Source organism: Vidua chalybeata, chromosome 2, assembly GCF_026979565.1.
Source record: "Vidua chalybeata isolate OUT-0048 chromosome 2, bVidCha1 merged haplotype, whole genome shotgun sequence".
In the NCBI taxonomy this organism is placed as follows: Eukaryota; Metazoa; Chordata; class Aves; order Passeriformes; family Viduidae; genus Vidua; species Vidua chalybeata.
The window spans coordinates 4,129,611-4,154,898 of record NC_071531.1 but is presented as its reverse complement, the minus strand read 5'-3'; the positions used below and the strand labels follow the sequence as shown (position 1 = coordinate 4,154,898).

General features: G+C 39.7%; 1 protein-coding gene across 1 annotated transcript in view; it reads left to right on the top strand.

Annotated features, from left to right (window-relative positions):
- DSCAM (DS cell adhesion molecule) overlaps window positions 1-25,288 on the top strand; it is a 446,344-nt gene that overhangs the window by 60,562 nt on the left and 360,494 nt on the right. Inside the window, exons 2-3 of the mRNA XM_053936664.1 lie at window positions 1,601-1,918; window positions 5,800-5,946. Of these exons, the coding sequence (XP_053792639.1) occupies window positions 1,601-1,918; window positions 5,800-5,946 (465 nt within the window). The remainder of the gene's footprint in view (window positions 1-1,600; window positions 1,919-5,799; window positions 5,947-25,288) is intronic.

Genomic DNA, 25,288 nt, shown 5'->3' with positions numbered 1-25,288 from the left:
TAGTCCTATTGTGCCTATTTTTGCTTTCCAGATGCCTGAGTTCCCCTTGGGATTGCACCCACTAGGTGGAACTTTTCTTGCAGGAGACTTTATTCTGTGCTGGCACCTGCCTCATCTAAATGCGGGAGCTCAGCTCCAGAGTTGAAATTTCTCCTTTCTGAAGCTCCAAGTGCCTTTCAGCCCTCTCTGTGCCACTCATTTATCTGTCTCCTGCATGCCAGGCATCTTTCCCTATTGGAGAGGGTATTTCTCTTTTTTTAATTTCCAGGGATTCCCAGAGCCAATTTTGCTCTCTTTTGAGTCTCTCCTGATTGATATTTAGAATAAACACCTTCCCACCTTGCATCTTTGCAAATTATCAAGAGAGAGAAGGAAAAAATAGTGTATTTTGTGCTCCAAACTATCATAAAATGCAGTGGCAGAGTTAGAGATCATGGCTTAGCATTGGGATTGCGAGTTCTTTCTGCAGGATAAAAGAATCCATCTTGTGCAAACGAAGGCTACCCTGAAATCTGTCTCATCACTGCTCACCGGGATTTCCTCCAGTGGGGTCACCTTTTCAAAAACTGACCCCTTACCAGCCTTGCTTTAGAAAATCCTGTCAGAATCCCTTGCATTCAAAATGTAGTGAAACATCCAAATTTCTGTTTGTGTCAAACAAAACTGACCATTTTTTTTTTACAAGTGAGCCCTATATGTAAATACAAAGCAGATTGGTGGTATTGGAATATATCCTACCATTTACTGGAAAACAAAAATCATGCATTAGGCTTATCAGCTCTCCAACAGAGGTTGAGAGGAAATGCTGGGGGACCTTTAAACCACCTGGAGACATCAATAGCCCATGGCAGAAGTGGTTAATCTGGTGCTCTGACAAATATTGACTCTTTCCAGTGATACAGATTCTTCAGTTTAAGGCTGGGTGTGGGACTCCATGGAGTCGCATGGATGGCAGAACCAAGATTATCAAAGGCACCTGGGTTTAGAGGTCTTTGCTAGAAAGACTTGACCAAATGATATAAAGCATTGACTAAGCTGTATCTGAATTAGGTGTGGACGTGTTACGATTAATGAGTTATGGAAGGTTTTTTTCCACTGTTTGCTCAGTTCTTTTTATGACTTCATAAATAATTTTTTGCCATGGAAAGACTGTAAAAATAAATTTAGGGATGCTAACAGAAGCTGCCTGTGTTCCAGGCAGAAATTTAGTCTCTGGAAATTCTATAAAGGCAGATTACTGATAGATTTTTGCTATTACTGATAGATTTCTTACAGATTTCTTTGTATGAAGAATGCTGCCTCAGCAAGTGCAGAAGTGGGAGGATCTGTATCCGAAACACCAAAAGTGGTTTCTAAATTTACTTTTGGGTGCAAACCACTTACTGTGTTTAACCTGGCGGTATTTTCTTCAAAAATAATAACCATTTTATTATTTTATTTATTTATTTTATTTTATTAGAGCAGACATTAGCATCCAGATTAGCTTTGATTGCCTTCCCTGGGCGCCGCGTTTGACTTGGTGCCGTTGCGCGAATCTCGTCGCGCGCCGCTGAAACTCCTCAAGTTTTCAAGGCCTGCTCTTTTTTCTTTTGTCTTGCAGTTTTCGGTGAAGAGCTACACGCCAGTCTCTATTTTGTCAATGCATCTCTGCAAGAGGTAGTGTTTGCTAGCACCACAGGGACTCTGGTCCCCTGTCCAGCAGCGGGGATCCCCCCGGTGACGCTCAGATGGTACCTAGCGACGGGCGAGGAGATCTACGATGTCCCAGGGATCCGCCACGTCCACCCCAATGGCACTCTCCAAATTTTCCCCTTCCCTCCTTCAAGCTTTAATAACTTAATCCATGATAACACTTACTATTGCACAGCTGAAAATCCTTCAGGGAAAATCAGGAGTCAGGATGTTCACATTAAGGCTGGTAAGTAGAATCTTTTATTGGGTTCACACAGGATTGAGGAGGGAGGGAATTTGGGGGTTTCGAAGAGTAGCAGCAGATATCAGTCAAGGGAGGTTGGCCAGAAGTGTAACATCTAAACTCTTAACCATATTAAATAATATTTCTTTCCTCTCCTCCCCAGTTTGAATTATTTTGGTGCTGAAAAGTTAGTTTGCCAAAGATCAGTTGAGCACAAATATAAGGAGAAACGAAATGATAATCAAATCAACAGTCAAACCATGCTTGCACATTAAGAACTGTGTGAGAAGAAGATGGATTTTGTACATGGGCTGGAAGAGAAGAGGAATGATTGGCCTAAAATCACACCCCTCCCCGTTTGTTTGTGGTCACTTGTGCTCTGTTTTGAGAGAGAAATTTGTGTCCCCTGCAATGATTCAGAAGCTGATGTGGGTCCACGGGCAGTGCTTTCTCTTTAAGCTAAAATATGCAAATGAGCAGGATGGTTTTGCATCTGTTTTCTGCACTGACTGGGTCAGCCAGTGGGGAATTACACAGGGATCAAAATCAGGCCTTTGTTACAACACACAAACACATGATTGCACAGCTTTTGAAGATTTTTGTCTAGCTGCTTCAGTTAATTAAAATATTCAAACAAACAAACAAAAAATAGTCTGGGAGCTGACCCTTAGCAAACGCAAATCCTTGGAAGCTCTTTGATTTTGGTGGAGCCATGCTTGGCTTTTCTCAGAAGAGAACAACCTTTCCTCTGGAGATTTGTCTTCACAGGACTCTCACAGGGGAAAAAAACTGTGAAGAGTTAACAAATAGATTTGCCTGAGACTTTCTTTTTAAATAATAAAATGCATTCTCTTCTTAACAGTAAGTTAACATTCAGAGATCTGTAGTTTGTAGGCAGCTGGGAAGCAAGAATAAAAACCAGGTTTCCATGAAATTTGTGTCTCATTAAAATTTTAGTCTAGGAAAGTGGGTTTTCTTGCACAAGAAGCATCCAGTAGAAGCAAGTTATCATGTTACATATATGGGGAGTTCTGTGATGGTCCATGCTTCTTATGAAATTATTTAGTTGTCCATAAAAAAAACACCCTTGAAAATCAAAGATTCATGTGAACACATTGTAACCAACTTTATGTTTGAATCTCCATTCTGGTTTTTGAGCTTTTGGTTTTAATGTCATGGATTCAAGGGCAAATTGTCTGGTAGAATTATATTTAGAGACAACATAGTATTTATTTTTGTCTTTTCTGGATTTGTCTCCATTTTGAACATCTTTTGGGCAGTATTTTTTTTTTCCAGGATTGCTTTCCAATTTTTACATTTCTTAGATAAACTAATGTGGTGATACAAAGGACACTAAACTTGCAGTGCTGCTGGCTAAGGCTCTGAACTGTGTTCCTTTAGGTGTAAAACATTCATCCATGGAACTCCAAAACAAGACTTCTCCCTCTGCTTGAGAAATGAACCTTGCAAATAAAAAAAGGACCTTGGAAAAGGACTTTGCTGTTGGTAGTGTTGGTGCTTGGCTCAGAAGTTAACAACTTTTTATTTGCCAAGTCAGGAATGCCCTCTTCACCTTTTTTCTTTCCTTTTTTAACCTTTTACCCAATTTCCACTAATTTCTCCACTTAATTACTCAGTTAAGCTGAGGTTTGGGTAACGAGTTCCCTTCCTTCACATGAGCTGATGCTGAGTGTCAGAGCTGTCCCTGTGCCTGATGGCAGACCACAGCTACCAGTGAGCATCTTTTCCACGGGCTGTGTAACCCCTCAATCACAGGAAAACACAATTTGGAAAACACAATTTGGAGAGTCTTCTGTGCATGGCAGTCAAGTGTATTTTATGCTCAGATGATAAACCCTGGGTTGCTCAAATTTGAAATTAGAAACTTCATTTCTTTATGTGGTGCTTGCAAATTATTGCTGTTCGTGTGAAATCTGAAAAATATTTCAGACTGGCACAAATTAACATGGTTTTGGGTTTTTTTTCCTAATTTCTTCCTTCCGGTTGCACTCCAACAGCAATTGGTTTCCTAAGAATGCAGAAGAAATCAGTGGATAATCTGGTCATAGCACAAAGACTAATATGGTTCTGCACATTCTCAAAGTCAGCTTGAGAAAATCTGGAGCTTATTTACCCCTTTTCCCAGGAATAAGGGCAGCAGATACAAAAATTCCAGCTCACAGATAATTGTAATTGTGGTTTTGCATGTAATTTGGGATACAGTGCAACAAATATTCCCAAACTCCTCTCAAAAAATCATAATCCCCAACCTGGACACCCAAACCTAATCCTCTTCCATGTCAGTCCCACATGGGAGTAAAGGTCTCCATTTTATCTTCAAGCTCTCCTGTGCAGTCATGGCAGTGAAGAGTCTATTTTTTTTTTTTTCCTTTAGCAAAGGCTGACATTCTTATATAAATTAATGACCTAGAGACTTGGGATTTAAAAAAAATAACAGAAAAAGTAAAAATCCACAATTTATTCATGGAAGCTGTCACAACCATGATCTGGAAATAGCTGAGGAGCCTCATAAATCACAATAATTTAAAATTTTTTAAACACGGAAATGAATCAGCTTCTTTCCAGTTTTTGTGCCCTGCATAGTTTCTGTGTCGGATTTTATTGACAAGATCAGTTGGGCAGATTTTCAAAGGCCTTTCCTGGGAATGATGGCTGGAGCAAGAGCACAGGCACAAATTAGCCTCGTTAAGATGATCCATGTGCCATTCCCTGGGTGTAGGACAAGGTTAGGGGACTGCTCCACCACAGGGCAGCCAATGCTGTAAAGTCACCACATTAAAAGTGCTTATAATATCAGTTTAACAGTCAAAACAGGGTTAAGAATCCTAACCTTTGTTAGAAATCAATTATTGCCTTTTAAAAACTATTATCTTCTAATAGAAAAGGGATATTATTTCCTTTTAAAAAACATATTTCATTTTAAATTAAACTTATTTTCAATTAGAGCTTCTATAAGTTATATTGTTATAGCAATATTTGGGATGGAGAACTTCAATCTTACTTTTTGCAGTGGTAACAATGGACCTGAAAATTTGATGCTGTTTGCATTTTGTGGTTACATTTCATTACAACTTCATTTTATCCTGGCAATATTAGTTTGGTGTGGTGGGAATGATTTTTCCAGTTGTGCTTTATCCACCTTGTCCATCCGGTTGTTCTTTTTTGTCTTTTTCCATTAAATTAATCATTTCAAACTCAAGACAATTACTATGCTGATTCTAAACATTTTTTTGAATCATGTTGGATTTTATTATAATGTGGGTTTTTTTTAAATACAATTGTGGCTTTTTTTTCTGGTTATTTTTTTTTTTCCCATTAACTGATCTCTTTCAGGGCTGGTCAGTCAAATATAGCTCTCTTCTTACTCTCATTTCTGTGTGCTCCTGACACATATTTCTTTTTTTCTTTCTGCAACCTCCATCGATTTTCTCCTTTGGTTCTCACTTCTTCAAAATCCTAAATGACACTGACCTTCTCCTCTCTCCTCTGGATGTCTAACTCACACACAGCACCTGCATGTCCCTCTGTGCTCTTTGATAGAGCACAAAACCCTTTGTGAAGGGAAATGTGGCTGAGGAAACTGCACAAGTAACATGAAACATGACACCCTTTACCCACACAAATATGCAGTTCCTACCCGAGCCTCCCAGAATCAGGTGAGGAAAGAACACAGAGTCAGAGATGGAGATGTTGTGGAAACAAAAAGATCTGGGAATGCTTTTGTATCAACTTGTAAATGTGTGTCATGCACTGAGATGAGAGCTCACAGCCTGACTCTGGGGGCACTTTGCAAGGCTGGCCGAGGCAGTGGGTGAGTTGTGGGGCTGCAGTTTATTTCTCAAACCCTCCTCTTGTCCCTGCAGTTTTACGGGAACCCTATACAGTCCGTGTGGAGGACCAGAAAGCCATGAGAGGCAATGTAGCAGTGTTCAAGTGCATTATCCCCTCCTCTGTGGAGGCATACATCACTGTTGTCTCATGGGAGAAAGACACAGTCTCGCTTGTCTCAGGTAGGCTCTTATGGCTTTTTATTTTTTTTTTTTTCCCAGCTGGCAATGGCAGAGATGTTTCCTGTTTCTTCCCCCCACCCCTGCCCCCACCAAATGCCTGATGTTTACTTTGGTTCAATTCTAACTGAGTGGGATGTCATCCTCCCAGTAATGTATTTCACTTCAGTGTTGCTGCATCCCTGTGACTCTGTGTGTGTGACATGAAGGCTTCAGACAGCCCTGCTTTTCTAGCCGACTTGAGGGGAAAATAACATGGTTTTTGTTTTATACCAGACATAAAACCAGCTTTCGGCTGCTGTGGCAGTGGGTTTGCATTTTAACTTTGATAAAGAGCTCCTGCATGCCAAAGAAATGTGAGTGTCATAAACATGTGCTGGGTTGTAATTGTTTTTAGTAGTGATGTTACTCACGGATTAGGAGAAATCCCGAGTCTAAATTAGTTTGGTTATGTTTAAATTAGGTATGTAATCAATATTTATAGTTTCATAACATTTTAATCCCAAATATCTTCACAGATAACAGGGGAGGCTTAAGCACTGCCATAAGCTGAAAATATTGAAGTGAAACAATCTGTACTAAAGCAGTTATGTGCATTAATCTATTCACTGATAGAGGGAGAAAATGTGAGGCATTGTTCAGGAATTTGAAAAGAAAATCTAACATTTTAAAACATAAATATTGTAAGAAATTCATGGGAGAACAAATAGGTTGGAGAAATATTTTCCGTATAGTACATATCTGAATTATATATAATGCAGAGTGCAGCTGTTGTTACACATACAAATGATTTATGTGTGCAGAAATTGGAAATGTATTGTTCCAGGGCTGTAAAGAATGGAAAAAAATAGTTTGAGTTAAATGTTGTACAGTCTACTCAGGAATATGTTTGTGTTTATGATGCTCAAGTGTGTGGAAATGTTTCTGTACACCTCCTCAGTATATTAATAATTTTTATTTTCTGACAAGCTGTGTCATTGATGGCAATACCTGTGTCTCTATATGGCTCATATTATAGATTTAATTTCTCTCCATGTTTTACTGATTCCTGACATCACCTTGAAATATTTTTTACACAAATTATAATTCAAAGAATTTTCTAAGCATTTGGTAGTTATTTAAAACCCATGTAATTGATGATCAGTTGTTCTATGTTGCTAGTGCACTGTCTAAGCTTGGTAAATTCACTTCCTTATTATGCTCTTGGATTTTGATAATATCATAATTTTTGGCCATTGAGTAACTGCAACTGGATGTGTTTGCACAAAGAGGTCTGGAATACCTGGATTGCTGGACTCACCAGCACTTCAGCCAACACAGGTCAGAGCTGTATTTAAATACAAAAACAAACTTTCCATTATTCTGTATATATTGATGCAGAATTATGCTTAAGGTTCTCTAAACTATGATTGCAACTATTTTACACAACAGTGGATGGGTGTGTTTATTTTGCTTTATCTTAAAATAATCTGCTACATGGTGCATGTACATCTGTATGTGTGAGGCTGGAGGAAAAAATATTAATTTCTTCATTATTAACTACCTTAATTTTTTTTCCAAGTTTATACATTCTCTGTTATAAGAAAATATGCATGTTTTCTGTGGAAACATAGGCTGAGAGGACACAATCTGAATTCCTTCTATCTCTGTGGTATCTTAGAGTGGCTCAATCCTATCTTCACCCTGGAATCAGGAGCAGGGGACACCCAGGTCTCTGTAATCTCTTCTTTAGGGAGAAAATAAGGCAGCTCTTCAAAACATTATGGCTGCCACTTACAGATAATTTATTTTTTTAGCTTATATTGGTTTTAATCCCAAATGTGGGGGGATAAAACAATGTAATAACATTTAATTATATGGATCTAAATCTGTTTTTTTTTTCTTAATGGACCCTCTGACAATGGTTGACAAGGCTACAATCATTAAAAATCTATTACAAATTTTAGCAAGTTTCTTATTATCTCACAATCCCTCAATTCTGCACTTGGGAATTTAAATGAAAATAAAACATATTTCATCAGAATGGATGTTATTAAAAAACCCATTTATTGTATTTTTTTTAGTGTGCAAGACCAGGTTCTTGCACACAGGAAAGTATTGTAAGCTATTAAGTACTGGAAAATATCAAATTCTCATTTATTTTCTTTTTTTTTTTTTTTTCTTCTAAATAACTGATTTGTTGGTCATTCATTAACATCTTCAAAAAGGAGAGCCAGCCTGAGGGAAAACCACTACTGTAAAAGGAAAGAATATAATTATAGATATAATTGTACATATATATTATATATAGGATAATATATATTATCTATTATAGTTATATAGTTATAAATATATGTGAGAGTGATGCTTCTCATGGTTTGAAGAGGAAAAGTTTTTTGTGGGGAAAAAAAGGTAGTATTTACTTGAAAAGTAAGAAAAGCAAAGAGAAGAAGAAAGTGTTAGTGAAGAGGATAAAGATGAGAACGTTTTCTGAAGGGAGCTGACAAGAAAGATGGGGAGAGACTTTTTACAAGGGATGGAGTGACAGGACAAAGGGGAATGGCTTCAAATTGTCAGAGAGCAGGTTTAGATTGGATATTAAGGAGAAAATCTTTACTGTGAGGGTGGGGAGGGCTTGAAACTGATTTCCCAGAGCAGCTGTGGCTGCCCCTGGATCCCTGGCAGTGCCCAAGGCCAGGTTGGACACTGGGGCTTGGAGCAGCCTGGGACAGTGGGAAGTGTCCCTGCCATGGCAGGGGTGGCACTGGATGGGCTTTCAGATCCCCTCCAACCCAAACCATTCTGGGATTCTTTTATTTCCATATTATTTATTTATGATACAACCATTTCAAACAGAAGCCAGAGAATTTTTTTTTTCCTGAAGGAGTTAAACCCCAATGCAATTCTTCCAACAACAACCTAGAGTAAATATTTAATATACGTGTCTATCTGTAGTCCCATTCTGACTACGAGGATAGAGAGATCTGGAGATGTAAGATGTGCCAGAATCCTTTATTTCAGCAATTACTGCTGTAGATGCCAGCTATTCTTTCTTTTCCTTCCTTCCTTCCTTCCTTCCTTCCTTCCTTCCTTCCTTCCTTCCTTCCTTCCTTCCTTCCTTCCTTCCTTCCTTCCTTCCTTCCTTCCTTCCTTCCTTCCTTCCTTCCTTCCTTCCTTCCTTCCTTCCTTCCTTCCTTCCTTCCTTCCTTCCTTCCTTCCTTCCTTCCTTCCTTCCTTCCTTCCTTCCTTCCTTCCTTCCTTCCTTCCTTCCTTCCTTCCTTCCTTCCTTCCTTCCTTCCTTCCTTCCTTCCTTCCTTCCTTCCTTCCTTCCTTCCTTCCTTCCTTCCTTCCTTCCTTCCTTCCTTCCTTCCTTCCTTCCTTCCTTCCTTCCTTCCTTCCTTCCTTCCCTCCTTCCTTCCTTCCCTCCTTCCCTCCTTCCCTCCTTCCCTCCTTCCCTCCTTCCTTCCCTCCTTCCCTCCTTCCTTCCCTCCCTTCTCTCCCTCTCTCCCTTCTCTTCCTTTCTTTTGTAATATTAAAAAAGCCCAAACAAACAAAACCCCAAAAAGCATGATGTTTTTACTTTTCTAGGGTAAAAATATCCTGCCTTTTTTAGAAAGAGTTTAGAAGGGTGTTCCTTTATTAAAACTGTACAATGTTTTTGGTCTTGCCACAGTGCACTATCCTGGGCATATCTGTATATTTGGTTTTCAGGGAGCACAGTGATGTCCACAGTAATCCAAGTGTGTAATAAATAGAGCTGGACAAGAGCATCTTCTGTTTCCTGGCTGCAATTTCATGTTATGCCTCCAGGTTATTGTAAAGTAATTGGGAGTTGAAACATATTAAGACCTATTACCAGAGCTTTTCCAAGGAGTAACCCAATAAATCACCCTCCATGTTCAACAAAGGGAAAGGTGCCCATGTTTGGAGCCAGAAATACCAATTTCTGTAAAGTTTCCATGTGCAGTCTGGAAAGGTGTGCAGGGGCTTGTCTGTCTGTTAGGAAACAGTTCCAGAATTGGGGTTTTGCTCCTACACTTTCTCTTCTGATGTGACAGAAAACCTGAGGCCAAATAGATTTTACAGGGTCTCCTCTAGGGGCAAAGGTAGCATGAAAAAAGATTTTTAAAGCAAGGCAAAACCAATTATTTGGATTAATCTATTTTGAGAAAAAGCAGAAAACACTGAGCTCCAACAGCAGATACAGAGAAATCTTTTCATACTGGAAAACTCCATTTTGAACAGTAATGGTGAGATGGCATATTCAGCCCTCTTCACTGGATACAGCTGTTTAACAATCAGACTTTGCAGTGGTGTCTGACAAGCTCTGAAGTTTCAGCAAAATTAAGGATTGATGGTAACTCTGAGAAGTCTCAAGGGGCTCACAAAGTGCAGGTAAGTGCAGCTCTGCAGCTGCAGCTACAGTCTCTTTTCCTAAAATTGTTATTTTCTGAAGAATTTTGCATTGTCAGTTGACTTGAAACTGAGTCTGAAATTAATTTGAATTATAACAGGGAGAGCAAGGCAGTGCAGTTTGCTCTTGTACCCATAACCAAATCCTATGTGTTTTTATTAATGGCACTAAACATAAAATCTTACATCAGCCTAGAGCATTGTGTTCATCCTAGAATCACCCTGGAATATCTGATGGATAGCTGCACATGGCTTGCTCAAAGGTCAAACTTCCTTTCCCTCTTCCTGCTTTCCTTCACAAACCATTTCCAAAGAAAAGAGACTTTTGGAATCAGCTTTGTGCTGACCTCGTGACCATTGAAAGCAGACTAAGCCCTACAGGACCAAAGAGCTCAGCAAAGCTGAGTTTTTTGTAATAACATCCAAATAATAATAATAATAATAAAATAAAACTAATAAACCCATGGGACAATAGGAAAGTGCCACAACACAGATTGTGCTTCTGCTCCTGTTGAGCAACTGTAAGGCAGAGGGGAGTCAAGTGCTTGGCTCATTTCTTCTTCACACACAGAACTGTGAAGCTGGACTAGAAAGGAAAGTGAAATAACTGCTGATTGGGCTGTGCCCAGGTGAAAGAACAGAGCAGAACCCACTCATGTCTTAATTAGTCCCGGGGAGAGCAAAGGATGGGTGTGGTTAGAGGGGAAGGAGGGCAGAAAGGGATTACTGGAAGTGAAGGTCAGTGTAAGGGATCAGCAGAGAGAAAAGAGCAGAATGAAGAACGGATGTAAACAAAGCCTGAAGAATTAACTTGGGTCTGTCACTGCATTCTGTATTTCTGTTAGGAATGCCTCCTGCCCTCATCCTGATAACTGCAAGGGATTTTGAGTTTTTCTGTGTTTCTGAACACTGCCAAGAGCAGGATCATGAGTGGGTTCGTGCCGTGACCTTTCTGAATTCCCATTTTCCTGTCTAATGACACACCATGCAAGAATCTCTCTGATTTATATATGGACTGTGACTGCTTAAAAAACGAAGTAGAAAAGGGGAGAGACAGATAATAGCACAATGTGCACAATGGCATATTTGAGTGTGCACTGGCAGAACAGCAGCTCTGAGGAAAGGTGGGCGAGCATGGATGGAACATGGTTCCCTGAAGGAGCCCTATGATTGACATGCTGGTGACAAGTGATGAGCCTTCCAGCCAGCCTCCTTCCCATCAGCCAGGAATTAGTCACACTGGACCACAGCTTGAGAAGTGTCACTGATGTACACTGACCCACATTTGGCCTAATGAATCGCATTATTTATTTACACACAGCTCCTCAAGTCTCGTCTCTAAAAGACTCGGGGGCTCTTGGATCTCTTTCTGCACAAAGGGCTTTCCTGAACTGCTGTGGTTGGCAGTAAGCAGTCAGAGTTTGCCAGGAGTTACCACGTGGTGACATCTGAGACGCAGCACTGCAGCTCTGGGCTCTGCTGGGGTTTGGAGATTACAGCAAGGGCTCGGTTTGCACAGGGCTGTTTTGTCAGCCACGAGGTTTGTACACAGTGCAAGAAAAACCAAACTCTTTATGGAGAGTGGTCCTGTGATCAGAATTAGATTATTGCTGGTGACTACAGGGATTAAGTCCAGCCATTTGACTGAGGCTGGGTCTAGTAGAGATGAGCAGTGATGTTTCTTGCTTTGCTTTGATGTCAGTGCTTAACCACAGCTGCCAAAACCCAAGCATTGAACATATATTTAACCTATATCCCTGAATGCTCTACATGCAAGATTTCTTCTGGCTCCAGGTGGAGTGAGATGAAGATTATATTTTTTTAATGATTAAATATCAGCAACATATATAAAATTTTAATAGATTTGCACGTAAACTGCCTTCTATCAAAAACATGTCAGTGAGGTTTAATTCTTTTCTTCAGAGTTGTATCAGCACTCAGAAAGTACAGCAGGCAAATCTCTCCATGTGCTGAGCTTCCTTCACTCCCTGGAAAGCTGATGGGAGCAGCATTCAGCCATGCTCAGGTCAGGCTGCAGGTTTGCTGTTAGAGTAATGTGTTTTCTGAGCTTCCTAAAGTGCACTTGCCCATCTCTAAAGACAATAAATTGCTTCCTCACTTTCTCTTTCAGCAAGGTTATTTTCCTGAGGGACCTAGGAAAAAATTATTTACTGCATTATTTAAGAAATGTCTAGTTTTCCATGTTTTTCCTGAGAGCTCTGCTCTTTTAAGAGGACAGTGTCTTATAGCACCAGAAAGTGGAGATGGTAAAAAATTAGCACTTCCTGCCTGTGCAAACAATTTTCACACTTTCCTCTGTTTCATGAACTAAAATTCTAACTGAGGCCATGTACAGACAGTTCACTGAAGGAAATTATAAGTAACAAGCAATAGGAGAAGAGGAAATGGCCTCAAGATGTGCCAGGGGAGGTTTAGGTTGGATATTGGGAAAAATTTCTTCACTGGAAGGATGGTCAGAACAAACTGCTCAGGGAAGTGGTGGAATTGCTGTCCCTGGAAGTGCTAAAAACACACCTGAATGTGGTACTTAGGGAGATGGATTAATGGTTGGACTCAGTGATCTTAGAGGTTTTTTCCAACCTAAACCATTCTTCTGTCTTCTCTGGGCTCCATTTTTGCTTCATATTGGAGTATTTTGATCAGGTGAATAATTTTAAAGTTATGCCTCTGGTATGGGTAGCATTGGATGCAAGGATTTCAACAGCCTGGTGGGAGTCAGGAGTTGGAAGCCACTTGAAGAGATGAAGATGGAAAGCATCTGATTCACATGTCAAAAAAATCACATTTTGGTAGCAGAGAGGAAAGTGAGCAATGTGGTTGTAGCACAGGAGTGGTTATTGGTATTTCCCTGTAGAAGAAACTTGTGGATTTTCCTCAGTGCGACTGGACATTTTGGCTGGTCTGAGGGCAGAGAACAACGGTGGCTGTTTGTGAGAGATGGAGGAGAAAAATATCTCTGTTGTGTTGTGGTGGTTAAAATCCAGAAAGTCAAAATTTGCTCTCTCTCACTATTCCCAGCAATTTTAATTCTAATGGGATTCACAAATAGTAGCAGTGGCTTTGACATTTCAGTAATGAAGCGTGTCTAGGAGAAAAGTGTGTCATGATTTTTCTTTCCCTTCTGTTGCTGCTGAGTTTTGGGCAGCCCTTCATTTCCATCAATGGGAGGGACTCTTTCCCTCTTCTCACTTTAAAACAAGCCAAAATAAAAGCCTCAAACCCAACAACCCCTGAATCCTCTTTCTCAATTTTTTTTCCTCAACTCTTTAATTTATTTCCTCTCAAATTAAAGCATGTGAAAAACTTGATTGGATTCAGGTCCCCTTTAGAATTGCTTTTGCCTTCTTGAGAATTAAACAGAGAGAGAGAGAAAGGATTGGAAGTCTGCTTCTGGGTAAAAGCTTCAAATATTTATTTTCTTATGATTTATGCCCTTCTCTCTCTTTCCATCTCTGTATCCATCAGTGTGTGTGTATATATATATATATATATATATATATATTCACACATATATGGGCACTTATCACATCTCTCCATGGGCCTGAGGCTCTGTTGGACCATGCATAACATTATCCAATCTGATGCCCAAACTGTTCTGTTTTACCACCTTGTTATTGATGTTGCCAGTCATGAGGAGGTTTCTTTCAGCATGGTTGAATTCTGTGACACAGTTAGTCTTTCACTGGAAATATCTGTGTCACATTATTTTCTATCCAGATGTGCTTGAAATTTCTTTCATTTTCCTGGGAGAAACCCATTTTATCACCTGGCCAGCTTTTTCTATTCCCCATGGTTTCTGTAATATTAATTCTCTCTGGGGCTTGAAGAGCCTTCAAATAAATATGGCCTGCATTTAAATGAACTCGATGTTTACCAGCTCTTTATTAAAGGTGAAATAAGAGCAGACTGACTGCTAACCTTCCCAGGTGTTCATTCAACATTCTTCCATTTTGTCTTTGCTCTTATTTCACCATTTTTCAGGCAGTTTTTTGGTTCATAGATATTTTTTGAATACTTAAGGCAATATTTTTATCTCTTTGGTTTAATTGCATGATTTGGGGTGGAAGTGTCTGATTTTATACACAGCAAAGCTCAGTGCTGTCAGATTTGGTATTAAAATTCTGTAAACAGGGACATGCTTTGATGAATCAGTGTGCTGGTTTTAGGTCCAGTTTCATGATTTTTTTTTCATTTTTGCTTTTTGAAATAGCGATTGTAGCACTGTTTTCTTCCTTATAAATCTCCCCTGCCAGGAGCTTGTGATCTTGTCACCTTCCTGAGCAGCAGTGGATAAGTAAGTGACCACACTAAGCGCTGTGTGCTTGAGGTTTCCCATCAAAACCCAGCCTAACCCGAGCCAACACCAACGAGCTGTGACAGCTTTGATGTGAGGGGACAAAATTGGTGCACGAGATTCATTTTAATGAGTGTGTGCCTCGCTACTGGGAATCCTTTCTGGCTGTGGACGTGGTTTAGCTGCACTCTGAGGGGAGCAGAATGGCAAAACTGCCACCAGCTGTGATTTTCAGGTTATTTTTAATACATCCAAAGAGATAGCTACAGATGACATCTGGAAAAAAAAAAAGAGAAACAGAATATTCTATTGTTGTGTGTTGTACCAGGTAACTGATTTCAATTAAAGCATTATTGTGAAGCACAGTGTACGAAGTTCATAAATCCACATTTTTTTTAGGGCTGTAGATGGTCGTACAATGCTCATTTGATTTGCCCTCCCTGTCAAGAGTCCAATTTTAATTGAGAGGCTCATTAGAAGAATGACTCATTAGAAGGAATTGGAGGTGCCTTTCTGGTAGGGCTTTGTTTCATTTGCTGTGACATCAGTGTTGTACCTGGACTGCTGATCTGTAAAGCCACATTTTAATTGCATGTGTGTTTTCCCTTTGGAAGAAGGTTATGATGGAGGCCAGGTGACCTTTTAGTCAGAATCAAGTGAAATTTAAAGCCTGTGATCTGGTGTGTGAGCTCAAGCTGTGCTGGGGCAGATGCTCTGACCTGATGCAGAAAGGTGATAGATGCAAAATCTAAACTTTTTATGCTGTGAACAGTTGCCAAAAGTACCTAGAAAACTTAAAGCCAGTGAATTTTTTGTAAGAGTGAGAGTACAGAAAAAAGATTAAATTGTTTAGATGCTGTCTACCACCACCAAAATCACATTATAATTACGATTACCTGTATTTTTCACAGCAAGAGTAGCCGACCAGTTTATTTTTTCATGGGTTATTTTTTTGTTTGTTTTTTTTTTTTGTTTTGTTTTGTTTTTTTTTTGTTTTGTTTTGTTTTTTTTTGTTTGTTTTTTTTTTTTTTTTGTTTTTTTTTTTTTTGTTTTTTGTTTTTTGTTTTTTTAAATAAGTCCTGCCCATTCTAGCCATGCACTCGAGCACTGGTGGTGTCGAATGAGTTGAAATGTTTCCTGTGGGCCATTGGAGACCAACGTGATGCCAACGCTTTCAGCTGCCAGAGGAGTGTGATCCACAGAGACCTGTCAACAAAAGCAGGTCAACAGGATTGAGCAAGGCAAAAAAAATCAATAAATCTTTGAATTAATCATGCAGCTGCCAGGGAGAATTATGGGTGCATGAAATGAAGGCTGTAGGTGTATGTCTATGGCAACTTATTCTCTCCTACCTCATTGTGTACTTTTCTGCAGGTTTTCCTTTCCCTGCTGCCATCTGAAGGGCTCTGTGTTTATTTGGGTACCTTCATGGATTACTCGCCGTTCATTTTAAAGTAACCAATTCTGTTTCGATTACAGAAATTCCCCTTTTCTTCCTCTCTGTCTGCACTGTCACTTTTCTCACTGTTGTGTGCACTCAGTGTGAATTAATCCCGGGATTTCACCTTCAGGATTGCACATCTTGTGCAGTGAATTGGACTGAAAGGCACTGCTGCCTGGGTGAACAGAGGAGTTAAGAATTCATGCCAGTGCTGCAGGTGAGGGGACATCCTTGTGAGTCCTTCTGCAGCAGCAGGGCTGGGGAAGGAGCTCTGGGCCAGCTCTTCCTCCCTGGGTGATGCCCAACTCTGCCTCACAGGCAGATGAGGCCACTGAACACCTCTGCCAAGGGGGGATGTCCCACACCCTGCTCCCTGAGGCTGGGATGCAGCCATGGGGAGCTAAAAGGGCAGCCCAGGGAGCAATGTGACCCTGGGACACGCTTGGGAGGGATGTGTGGAACTGAGAATTCAGAGGTGCATCCCATGTGTATCTCTGTGGCTTCAGCTCTGTGCTTTGGTTTCATTCTCTCCTCCTCCTCCAAAGGATTTATCTCTCACTGCAGGGCCCTGGAGGGATTGCTCTCTACAACTTCCCCATGCAAAACTTGAGTGTTTTCCTGCTGCAGCTCCTGGGCTGGCAGCAAGAGAGGATGGGGAAATGAATACCTCGGCATCTTTGAGTCTTTCATTCTGCTGCAGATGATGCAGAGGTCCCTCCTCTGTGCCCAGCTCGGCTCTCCAGCTGCAGAACTTGGTCCTGCACCATGCCAAGGATGCCTCCTTGGCTCCCTGCCCAGGGACCAGTGCTGGCTCTCTTCCAGCTGGGGTACAGCCCAGAACTGGATGCTCAATCTCACTGCAAATTCAAATTCATTTTCCTCTTTCATCCAGGGCTTTCTTTGCAAATAGACACTGATATTCATAAAATCCCGCAGAACAATTGCCCTGCTACTTGTGGAAGGTCAGGGCAGGCTCTGTTCAGGGATTACATATTCCAGTTGACATACAGCACTCTTGTTTTTCAATTGCATGCCTAGGGATTTTTTTTTTTTCCTAAAGGTTTTTCCTTCCTTCTCTGTTAAAACAGGGAATCAAATTCCTGACACACTCAGAAAATACATTGCAGTCCAGCTGTGGAGGTGATTTTTGAATTTATGCACTAACAAAGAGACAAGTAGATTATAGTTTTCTAGAGGAGGCAGAGATTTTTTTTTTTGTTGTTGTTGTTCTCCTTTTGTCAAACACCCTGCTGGTTAAATGCCATTGTTTAGTAAACCCACATTTTATTCTTTAGAGAGACATAAACCATAGGAAAGTAACATCTTTTTTCTTCTGATATTTGTCTTGCAACTGATCCTCCAGGCAATACCTGAGTGATAATGATGGAAGAAATATTTCCTCTCTTCTTTCAGACTCACATTTGTTTTGTGCCTCCAAGAGTGCATTTTCTCTACTGAGCACTGAGAATCCTTCCATGTACTCCATTTTCCCATCCAATTTAAAACTGCTTTTCACAGAACACTGACTAAAATGTATTTGTTTAAAAACTAAAAAGTATTTCTGATATGAAAAAGTAAAAATGACACCAACTGAAATGCTAATAATCACCATGTAGGTATACACAACTAGACAGTATTAAAACTCATCTTTTAAATGTGCAAAATATTTTGCAGATTTGTAAAAATAATAAAACTATATCGATATTTTCAATTAAAGAAATGCTCATTATATTCTCCTAAAATCAAAACATTTCTGGAAAATAAATTTTCAATATAAAATTTCACAAAAGTCTCCATAAGCACTGATATTTTTACATGCATGTGCAACAGAATTGAAAATATGTTGACTTATAGTATATAACATACTAGTATATAATATTTATATATAAAAATGTATCTATTATATAAATTATTTATAACATAAATATATAATATATAAGTTTATATATTTATATTTTAAATACAATTAGGAATGTACTGCAAAATAATAAAATGTGGAAGCAGCTGTGGATGTAGTGGTTAGCTTAGGAAAAAAACAGTGTGGATAAAAGAAAACTTGAAAATAAAAAATTGCTGACCTTGAATTGTATTTAAATGGAGAAGTCTTAGGGAAGAATCCAGAGGAATAAGGGGATTGATCATCCACATAATACTTTTTCTTCTGCTTAAATGTTTTTTGAATTCCTGAGTGTGCTGGATATCATGAACTCCTTGTGCTGAAAACAAATAAGACATTAATTTTCTTGGAATAATTCCATTAGAGCCACAGAAGCAAAGTTGATCTGCTTTTCAAAATGCACATTAATGACCTGCTGAAAGGCAAATTCAGGGCTGGGAAGCCAAAGTGCATCCATAAATAAGAGGTGATGGGATAATGTGTGCTGTGTCACAGCAGCAGTTCAGCAGTTTTATAGAAGGGGTGAGGAAAAGAAAACCCCTCTAAATGTCAGCAGCCCAACAAGATCTTGTGAGATTCTCTGTGTGCTTTCAAAAGAGATTTCAGAAAAAGAAGTTATTCACTGGATTTTGGCCTTCCTTTTCTTTCATGCATCTTCTCCTTTCTTGCACGAGCTCTGTTTATTATTAGGATTTCTTTGACCCCTTATCAATGGTTATTCACAGCACATTTTAGAGCTGACTTGTTTTTCAAGTGCTAAAGAAATTCTGTATCACAACCTCTGTCAAAAATCAAAGGAACCTTTATTTTGGCATCTCTCTTCCTTTATGAAAAGCCCAAACCCTCTTTTTAGTTAATTGGAATTATCATTCTCGTTTCATATCCAGGGAAACTGAAAAGCAAAGAAACAAGACTTCCTCAGTTTTCTCATTGCAAATCCTCAGGCAGGATCTCCTAAAACTTATCCTTTCCTTGGATCCATGGTTCCTGTTTCTTCCCAAGTACCAAAATATGAAATGAAAGAGATTAAGTGTGAAGGAAGCTTGCTAAATCGGTAGGACTGTTTTATATAATCAGTAATAACTTCAGATTTGTGTTTGTGCAGCTCTTGTTGCCTTGGACTGGAGTTCCCCGTGTGAGGAGGGGGAAGAGGAAGTTCAGTGGGAGAGCTGGTTATACACTGCTTGTCATTAAAAAATGCTAAAAATAGTTAGCTAAAAGAAGATGAAATGGGTTGTCTTTTTTTTTTTTTTTTTTTGCTTTCATTTTTATTTATTTTTTCACTACATCTGATACCTGATAATAAATTTTTGGAAGGAATTGACAGGAACAGAGGACCATAACTATGAATGCCGTAAATTTTCCATCTCCACCATCCCCAGACCTTCATTTTTAATTAATGAAAATTAATTGCATTTAGAATCAAACCTCTCTTCCTCCTTACTGTTTTGATGTGCAGAATTCTTTTCTCTCTCTTGGGATTGATATCCTTTGCTGCCAACTACTTTATTAGGAAAAATGTTTATGTATTTTGGTTAAAAATGCTGTCTTGCTATTGAAGAAGTTATGTTTCAGCCAAAACAAATAAATAAAAATCTGCAAGGGATGCAGAAAAAGCCAGAACTTTTCCTTTCAATATTTTCAAAATTGTGTATTTTCCTCTTTTCATTTCACAGTGAAAGCTGTTTGAAAATTACCCATGTAATTCTCTAGGAAAAAATTATTTCTTAGGATAAAGAAGTTGCGTGGGTTTTTATTGATTGCTTGATTCCATACCAATCTTAGCAGGTTATTTTTGTTGGTTTGGTTTTTGGTGGTTTTATTAGGTTTTTTTGTTTGTTTGTTGTGCTCCTTATTTTTTTACTTTCCTCCATGAATTCCTGTTTTGGGAGAAGGAGTATTTTGAGCTAATTAACATATGGCTATTAATTAACATATGGATATTAGCAAACTCTGTCACATCCAAATAGGATATTTTCTGTGGGAAAGAAATTGCCAGAGCTCAGAAAAATTTTGTGTGTAGCCATTTAACCACACCATTTATCCGGGATGCCCTTCTTAAATAAAATCAATGCTAATTTTGCATTTCCCTAATGGGAGACTATTAAGCTGAGTACACAGGCATTTTTAACCTCAGACACGTTGCAGGGGCAAGTCAGCACTGGATTTAATGTGGTGTATTAATGAGGAACAGGGAAATTCTGTGTCTGGATGACTTGGTTCCTGGATTGGGAAGGTTCAAACACTTATAATTCACCAAATATCTCTTTTACTCTTATCATGAAACATCATTTAATGCTTCTGTTCAGGGTCTTTCTCTTCTGGAGTTCAGATGCCCATAAAATAATAATCTGGGTTGAAACTTGGCTCCAAATTATTTTTATTTGAACAGCAAACAATCTATTAGGCCACTGAAGACCTTTCAAACGCCAATATGGACAGGAATTTCAAAGCAGTCTGTGCTAGCTGTATGACTGAATTCCTTCTGAATAGAATGGAGCAGAAAACTAAAAGAGCAGGGAAAGAAAGAGTAGTTTAGATTTATTATGATTTGGGAAGCGGCTTTTTACATGAAGGAAGAGAGTAATCAAGCTCAGGGTGGAACAGCGGCAAAATGTGTGGGCAGAAATGAAATGCCTTTGTGCTCCTCACACTGTTCTCAAAATCCCATTAGTGTTTTGTCCTGTCACCCTGGAAGCATTGGGAAGACACTGAGGAGGAGCAATTAGGCCAGGTCTCAGCACAACCAGCTGCTTCTGGCACAGTCCAAACGTGTCCATATGTTCCCAAAAGAAGAGGGAATGTTTCTCTCCACTTCTGAAATGCCAGGGGAGAGGTCAAGCCATGAGTGCTGCAAGCTCAGAGGAGCAGGAGATTCAAATAGAGTTGTTTTCCACTTGAAACCTTTTCATTAGGAACTTGAATATTTAACATTTCGCACTTAAAAAAAAATAAGTTATAAATTCCCACTTCCCTTTTTCCCCATCTCCCAGTGTAATTCAGAATAAAAGTCTGAATTTAAAATTTGTGGTAATGAAATAAAATTTGTGGTAAAAAAATCACCCCCACAACCTCTAATTAAGGAAATTTTAGAAATTGCATAATGTCTGCAAATGAGAAATGAGAAGTTGTGGAGGGAAAGAGGTGGGAAGAGCAAATGGTCGAGGTGTTCTGCTGCATTCAGTAACTTAAAGAGGGAGGAGAAAGGTGGGATAAAACCACCATGTCATCCAAATTTTCTTCTCCCTTGCGTGTGCATTTTGCCTGGAAGAGCAAGTGGGAAGTAATGCTGGACAGTGGCTGAGGAGAATGAATTCATTCTTTCTATGAATTATTTCCCTTTGGTAGCTCTGTGCTGATTCCAAACTCTCTCACCTACCACTCTGTTAAATCAACGTATTTCACCTCCCCATTCTCCCAGGAAACAAGCAGCAGGGTAAGAGGGAACGGCCTCAGGCTGGGCCAGGGCAGGCTCAGGGTGGCCAGCAGCAGGAATTTCCCCATGGAAAGGCTGCTCAGGCCTTGGCAGCGGCTGCCCAGGGAGCTTTGCAGTGCCCATCCCTGCAGGTGTCCCCTGGAGGTGGCACTCAGAGCTCTGGGCTGGGGACAAGGTGGGCACAGGGCACAGCTGGCACTGCATGGGCTGGGAGGGCTTTGCCAACTTTATTGATTGTTTAATTCTATTCTATCATTCTAAGATCCACAATCACTCCCAGGCCACAGGCTCTGGTGTTTCTCTCAGACTCAGCTCTTTCAGGTGCCTCCACATCAGAGCAGTGGATGAAATTTAATTTTTTTTTTTGTTTTCCCATCACCCTCAGACACCAGTGCAGATACTTACTTGGATGTAGCAAATGTTGAATTTTTAGATATGGGGAAATGTTGTTTTGATAAACCACAAGCATCTTTCAGTGGCTCAAAGGATATTAAATGTCACAGCCAAGCAACTCAGCATTCTCATTCTTTATTCTTTTCTTTGAGGACACACTTTGCAAACTGTGGTGGAAACAGATAATTTTCTCTAGGAAATAGGAGAGTCAGAATATTGCTGTACTGCAGTGAACAATTAATGATATTTATCTCTCACATAAGGCTTTACCCTTTTCCTCTATAAATCTTTTCTGCAGGAGCAATTTATGGAGTGATATCTCCATTTTGCACATCCAGAAGCAGAGACACTGCATGAGCACAGGGAAAATATCAAATCTGCTGTAAAGCTTTAGTAGATTTAAAGTTATGTGGGCATTGGGGAGATTCCCACTGTGCAAACTTTGGGTCACACTTTCAAAATGTTTCTCTCACTAAGTTTGTGGTTTATGTTTGATCTGTACAGCTTTCTTAATTTTGGTTGTTTTGGGATTTTACTTAGAATACTTTAAGACATTAAAAAGTAAAAAAGTCACTTATTTTATCTTCATAATAATTTATATCTATAATAATTTATAGAATTCATAATCCACCTGTGAACTCTATAATATTTATCCATCTACCTAAGCATTGCAAAATGCAATACAAGCAAAACAAAGAGTTATGAAAATGAAACATAACACCTCCTATTTTATGAGGGAAGAGGAGGAAGCAGGCAAATTAAGTAAACACAGAGTTATATTAATTTTTGCTGTCTTCTTATTTGACTTGAAAAATGTCAAATCTAAGTCTACATACACTTTTTTTTACAGATTTTTCTGTAGAAGAATCCTCGGCTCTTTGAGACCAAAGGAAGCTCCTAGGTTTTATTAGCACTGAAGATGAATATTTTTGTGATTCTGAAGATGAATAATGCCTTGTTTCTGATAGCTCTGGCTGCAACCTAAAACTTGTTTTTAGGGAACATTAGTCTGACAGAGCCAAGCTTGAAGCAATGTAAGATGTTTAAAACTTGACTTTTGGCCGGAAACACCTCCTTACACATTCATTATTTTATGTTTTTTTAATTACTCATAGTACCTGAAATAAGCAAGAGAGATATTACTTCAGAAGACATAAAAGAGTAATTTGCAGTCTAACAAATGTCCCTATATGTGATTTATTTCTTTTAATCAGCACTGACCTTTTGAATTGATTATCTGTGATTTACAGGAGGGCCTGTGTAAGACCAGAAACCCATGACTGAGAAGACTGAAATGACTTGCATTTCTAAAGGCAAACAATTTACAATACTAATTGAAAGAGTCACAGCAGAAACAGAAAGATGTGACTTAGAATTTTTGCAATTTGAAAAACATTCCATGTTGATGGCTTTTTGTTTGTTTTTATCAATGGTGTTAAATATTTCTTGACATTGTGGTTGACATAAATAGTGACAGGCAGTTTAGTTGAATTATTAAACTATAGATGCATGTGCATTTGGAAGACACTTACCTTGCAAATAAAGATAATAAATCAGATTTTTCAATCAGCTTTTCACCTGTTAAACATCCTATATAAAGCTATCCTATATAAAGCTACACGTTGAAGATCTAGCTGTGCATAGATCAGAAAATGAATTTTTTTATTGCTACAGCTGTTTGGTATTGGCCCTCAAATCCAAAGTGGATGACAGAGCTGCTCAGTTTGGAGCACTTTTTATGTTTACCTGCCTGTCTGAGGAACATGTCCCTCACATACAGGATAAGGAGCCTTTGGGGGATACTTGGTAACTGAGCTAAAAATGTGTGTGCCCCTGTAGACAAGTGCAAGTCTCTTCCTCAGGAATTCCCATGCCAAGAGATGAAGCTCATTTCTGTGAAGTGAAATTCTGAAGCCTGTCTTGTTTCTCTCAAGTGGAAAACTCCTAGATCAGGAAACGATGCTGAACAAAATTGCCTGGTTGTGTTGGATTTTAGTTTTTGCATACCTGGTTCTAGGCTGATTGTCTGATGTTCCTCAAAACAAGGGTTCTGTTCTCTGAGGGAAGAATATTGTTTCCTTTCAAATAATAATGATCTAGAACAGAAAAGAGAAAAAGACAGATTCTGCAGTGGGCCTCAACTTAGTAGGAGGTATTTTATTCCCCAAGCAGCACTGCCAGTTCCTGCTCATGGGAAGTCACAATTAGGACTGTTCATGTAATTATAGAATTACTTGGGTTTGGAAGGGACCTTAAAGCCCACCCAGTGCCACCCCTGCCATGGCAGGGACACCTCCCACTGTCCCAGGCTGCTCCAAGCCCCAGTGTCCAACCTGGCCTTGGGCACTGCCAGGGATCCAGGGGCAGCCACAGCTGCTCTGGGCAACTCATGCCAGGACCTCATAAACCTCACAGTAAATGATTTTTTAATAATATTCAATCTAACCCTACTGTCTGTTAGTGTGGAGCCATTCCCTGTGTCCTGTCCCTGCATCCCCTGGAAATTGTCTCTCTCCAGCTTTCCTGGGGCTCCTCCAGGCCCTGCAAGGCCACCCTGAGCTCAGCCCAAAGCTTCTCCTGTGCAGGTGAACAATGCCAGCTGTGCCAGCCTTTCCTCCCAGCAGAGCTGCTCCAGCCCTCTGCTCATCCTGGAGCCTCCTCTGGGCTCTCTGCAGCAGCTCCAGCTCCTCCCTGGGCTGGGACAGGGCTGGGGCAGCTCTGCAGGTGGGGCCTCATCCCCTTTCCTGTTCCCCATGATGCCTGGAGAGGCTGCCTGGAACTGAGGCTGGACAGTGTTAAAGGAATAAAGCAGGGATTTATTAAAAAAGCCTTCAAAGGATACACCTTGGGCAGTACAAGAGCCTGGCTGAGGCTACACCCAAGATGGACCCCTGACATGAGTTTTCACAAAAGTTTTGGTCCACTTCCATGTTGGGGTTAATTGTCCAATTCCAGCTCCAGGTTATGAAGTCCCATCCTCCCAGATTGCTCTCCTCAATTTGCTGTTGTTTGCACTTTTTGGGCCTGAAGCTGCAATGGTTGTTGGGCTGGAAAAGGATTGTTTTGTCTGACTAAACTGTGAGGAGAACTTGCTAACACTTTATATGAAGTTCAGAATTCTATACTAATGCAGTACAGAACCTGGAAAATGTGAAAGCTAAAACTTAAGGCATCACCCACGCTGTGGGATCAGCCCAAGACACAGTTGGTTCATCTGTAGATTTTGTGTTATCATTGCTTGGCAAACCTTGTAGAGAAACTCTGCTGATGTCAATTAAGGAACATGACAATTTTATCTATAGTGTTCTTAATCTAAGAGATTTACTTGTCTTGATTTCACACCTAATTGCTGAAAATATTGTGACTAGACAGGAATATAAAAGCAGTATAATATAATACCTGTTGACAGAATTTATTAAGACTGAAAAACAGAGGAAATCAAGTACCCTATTATGTGCCAGAGGTCACTGA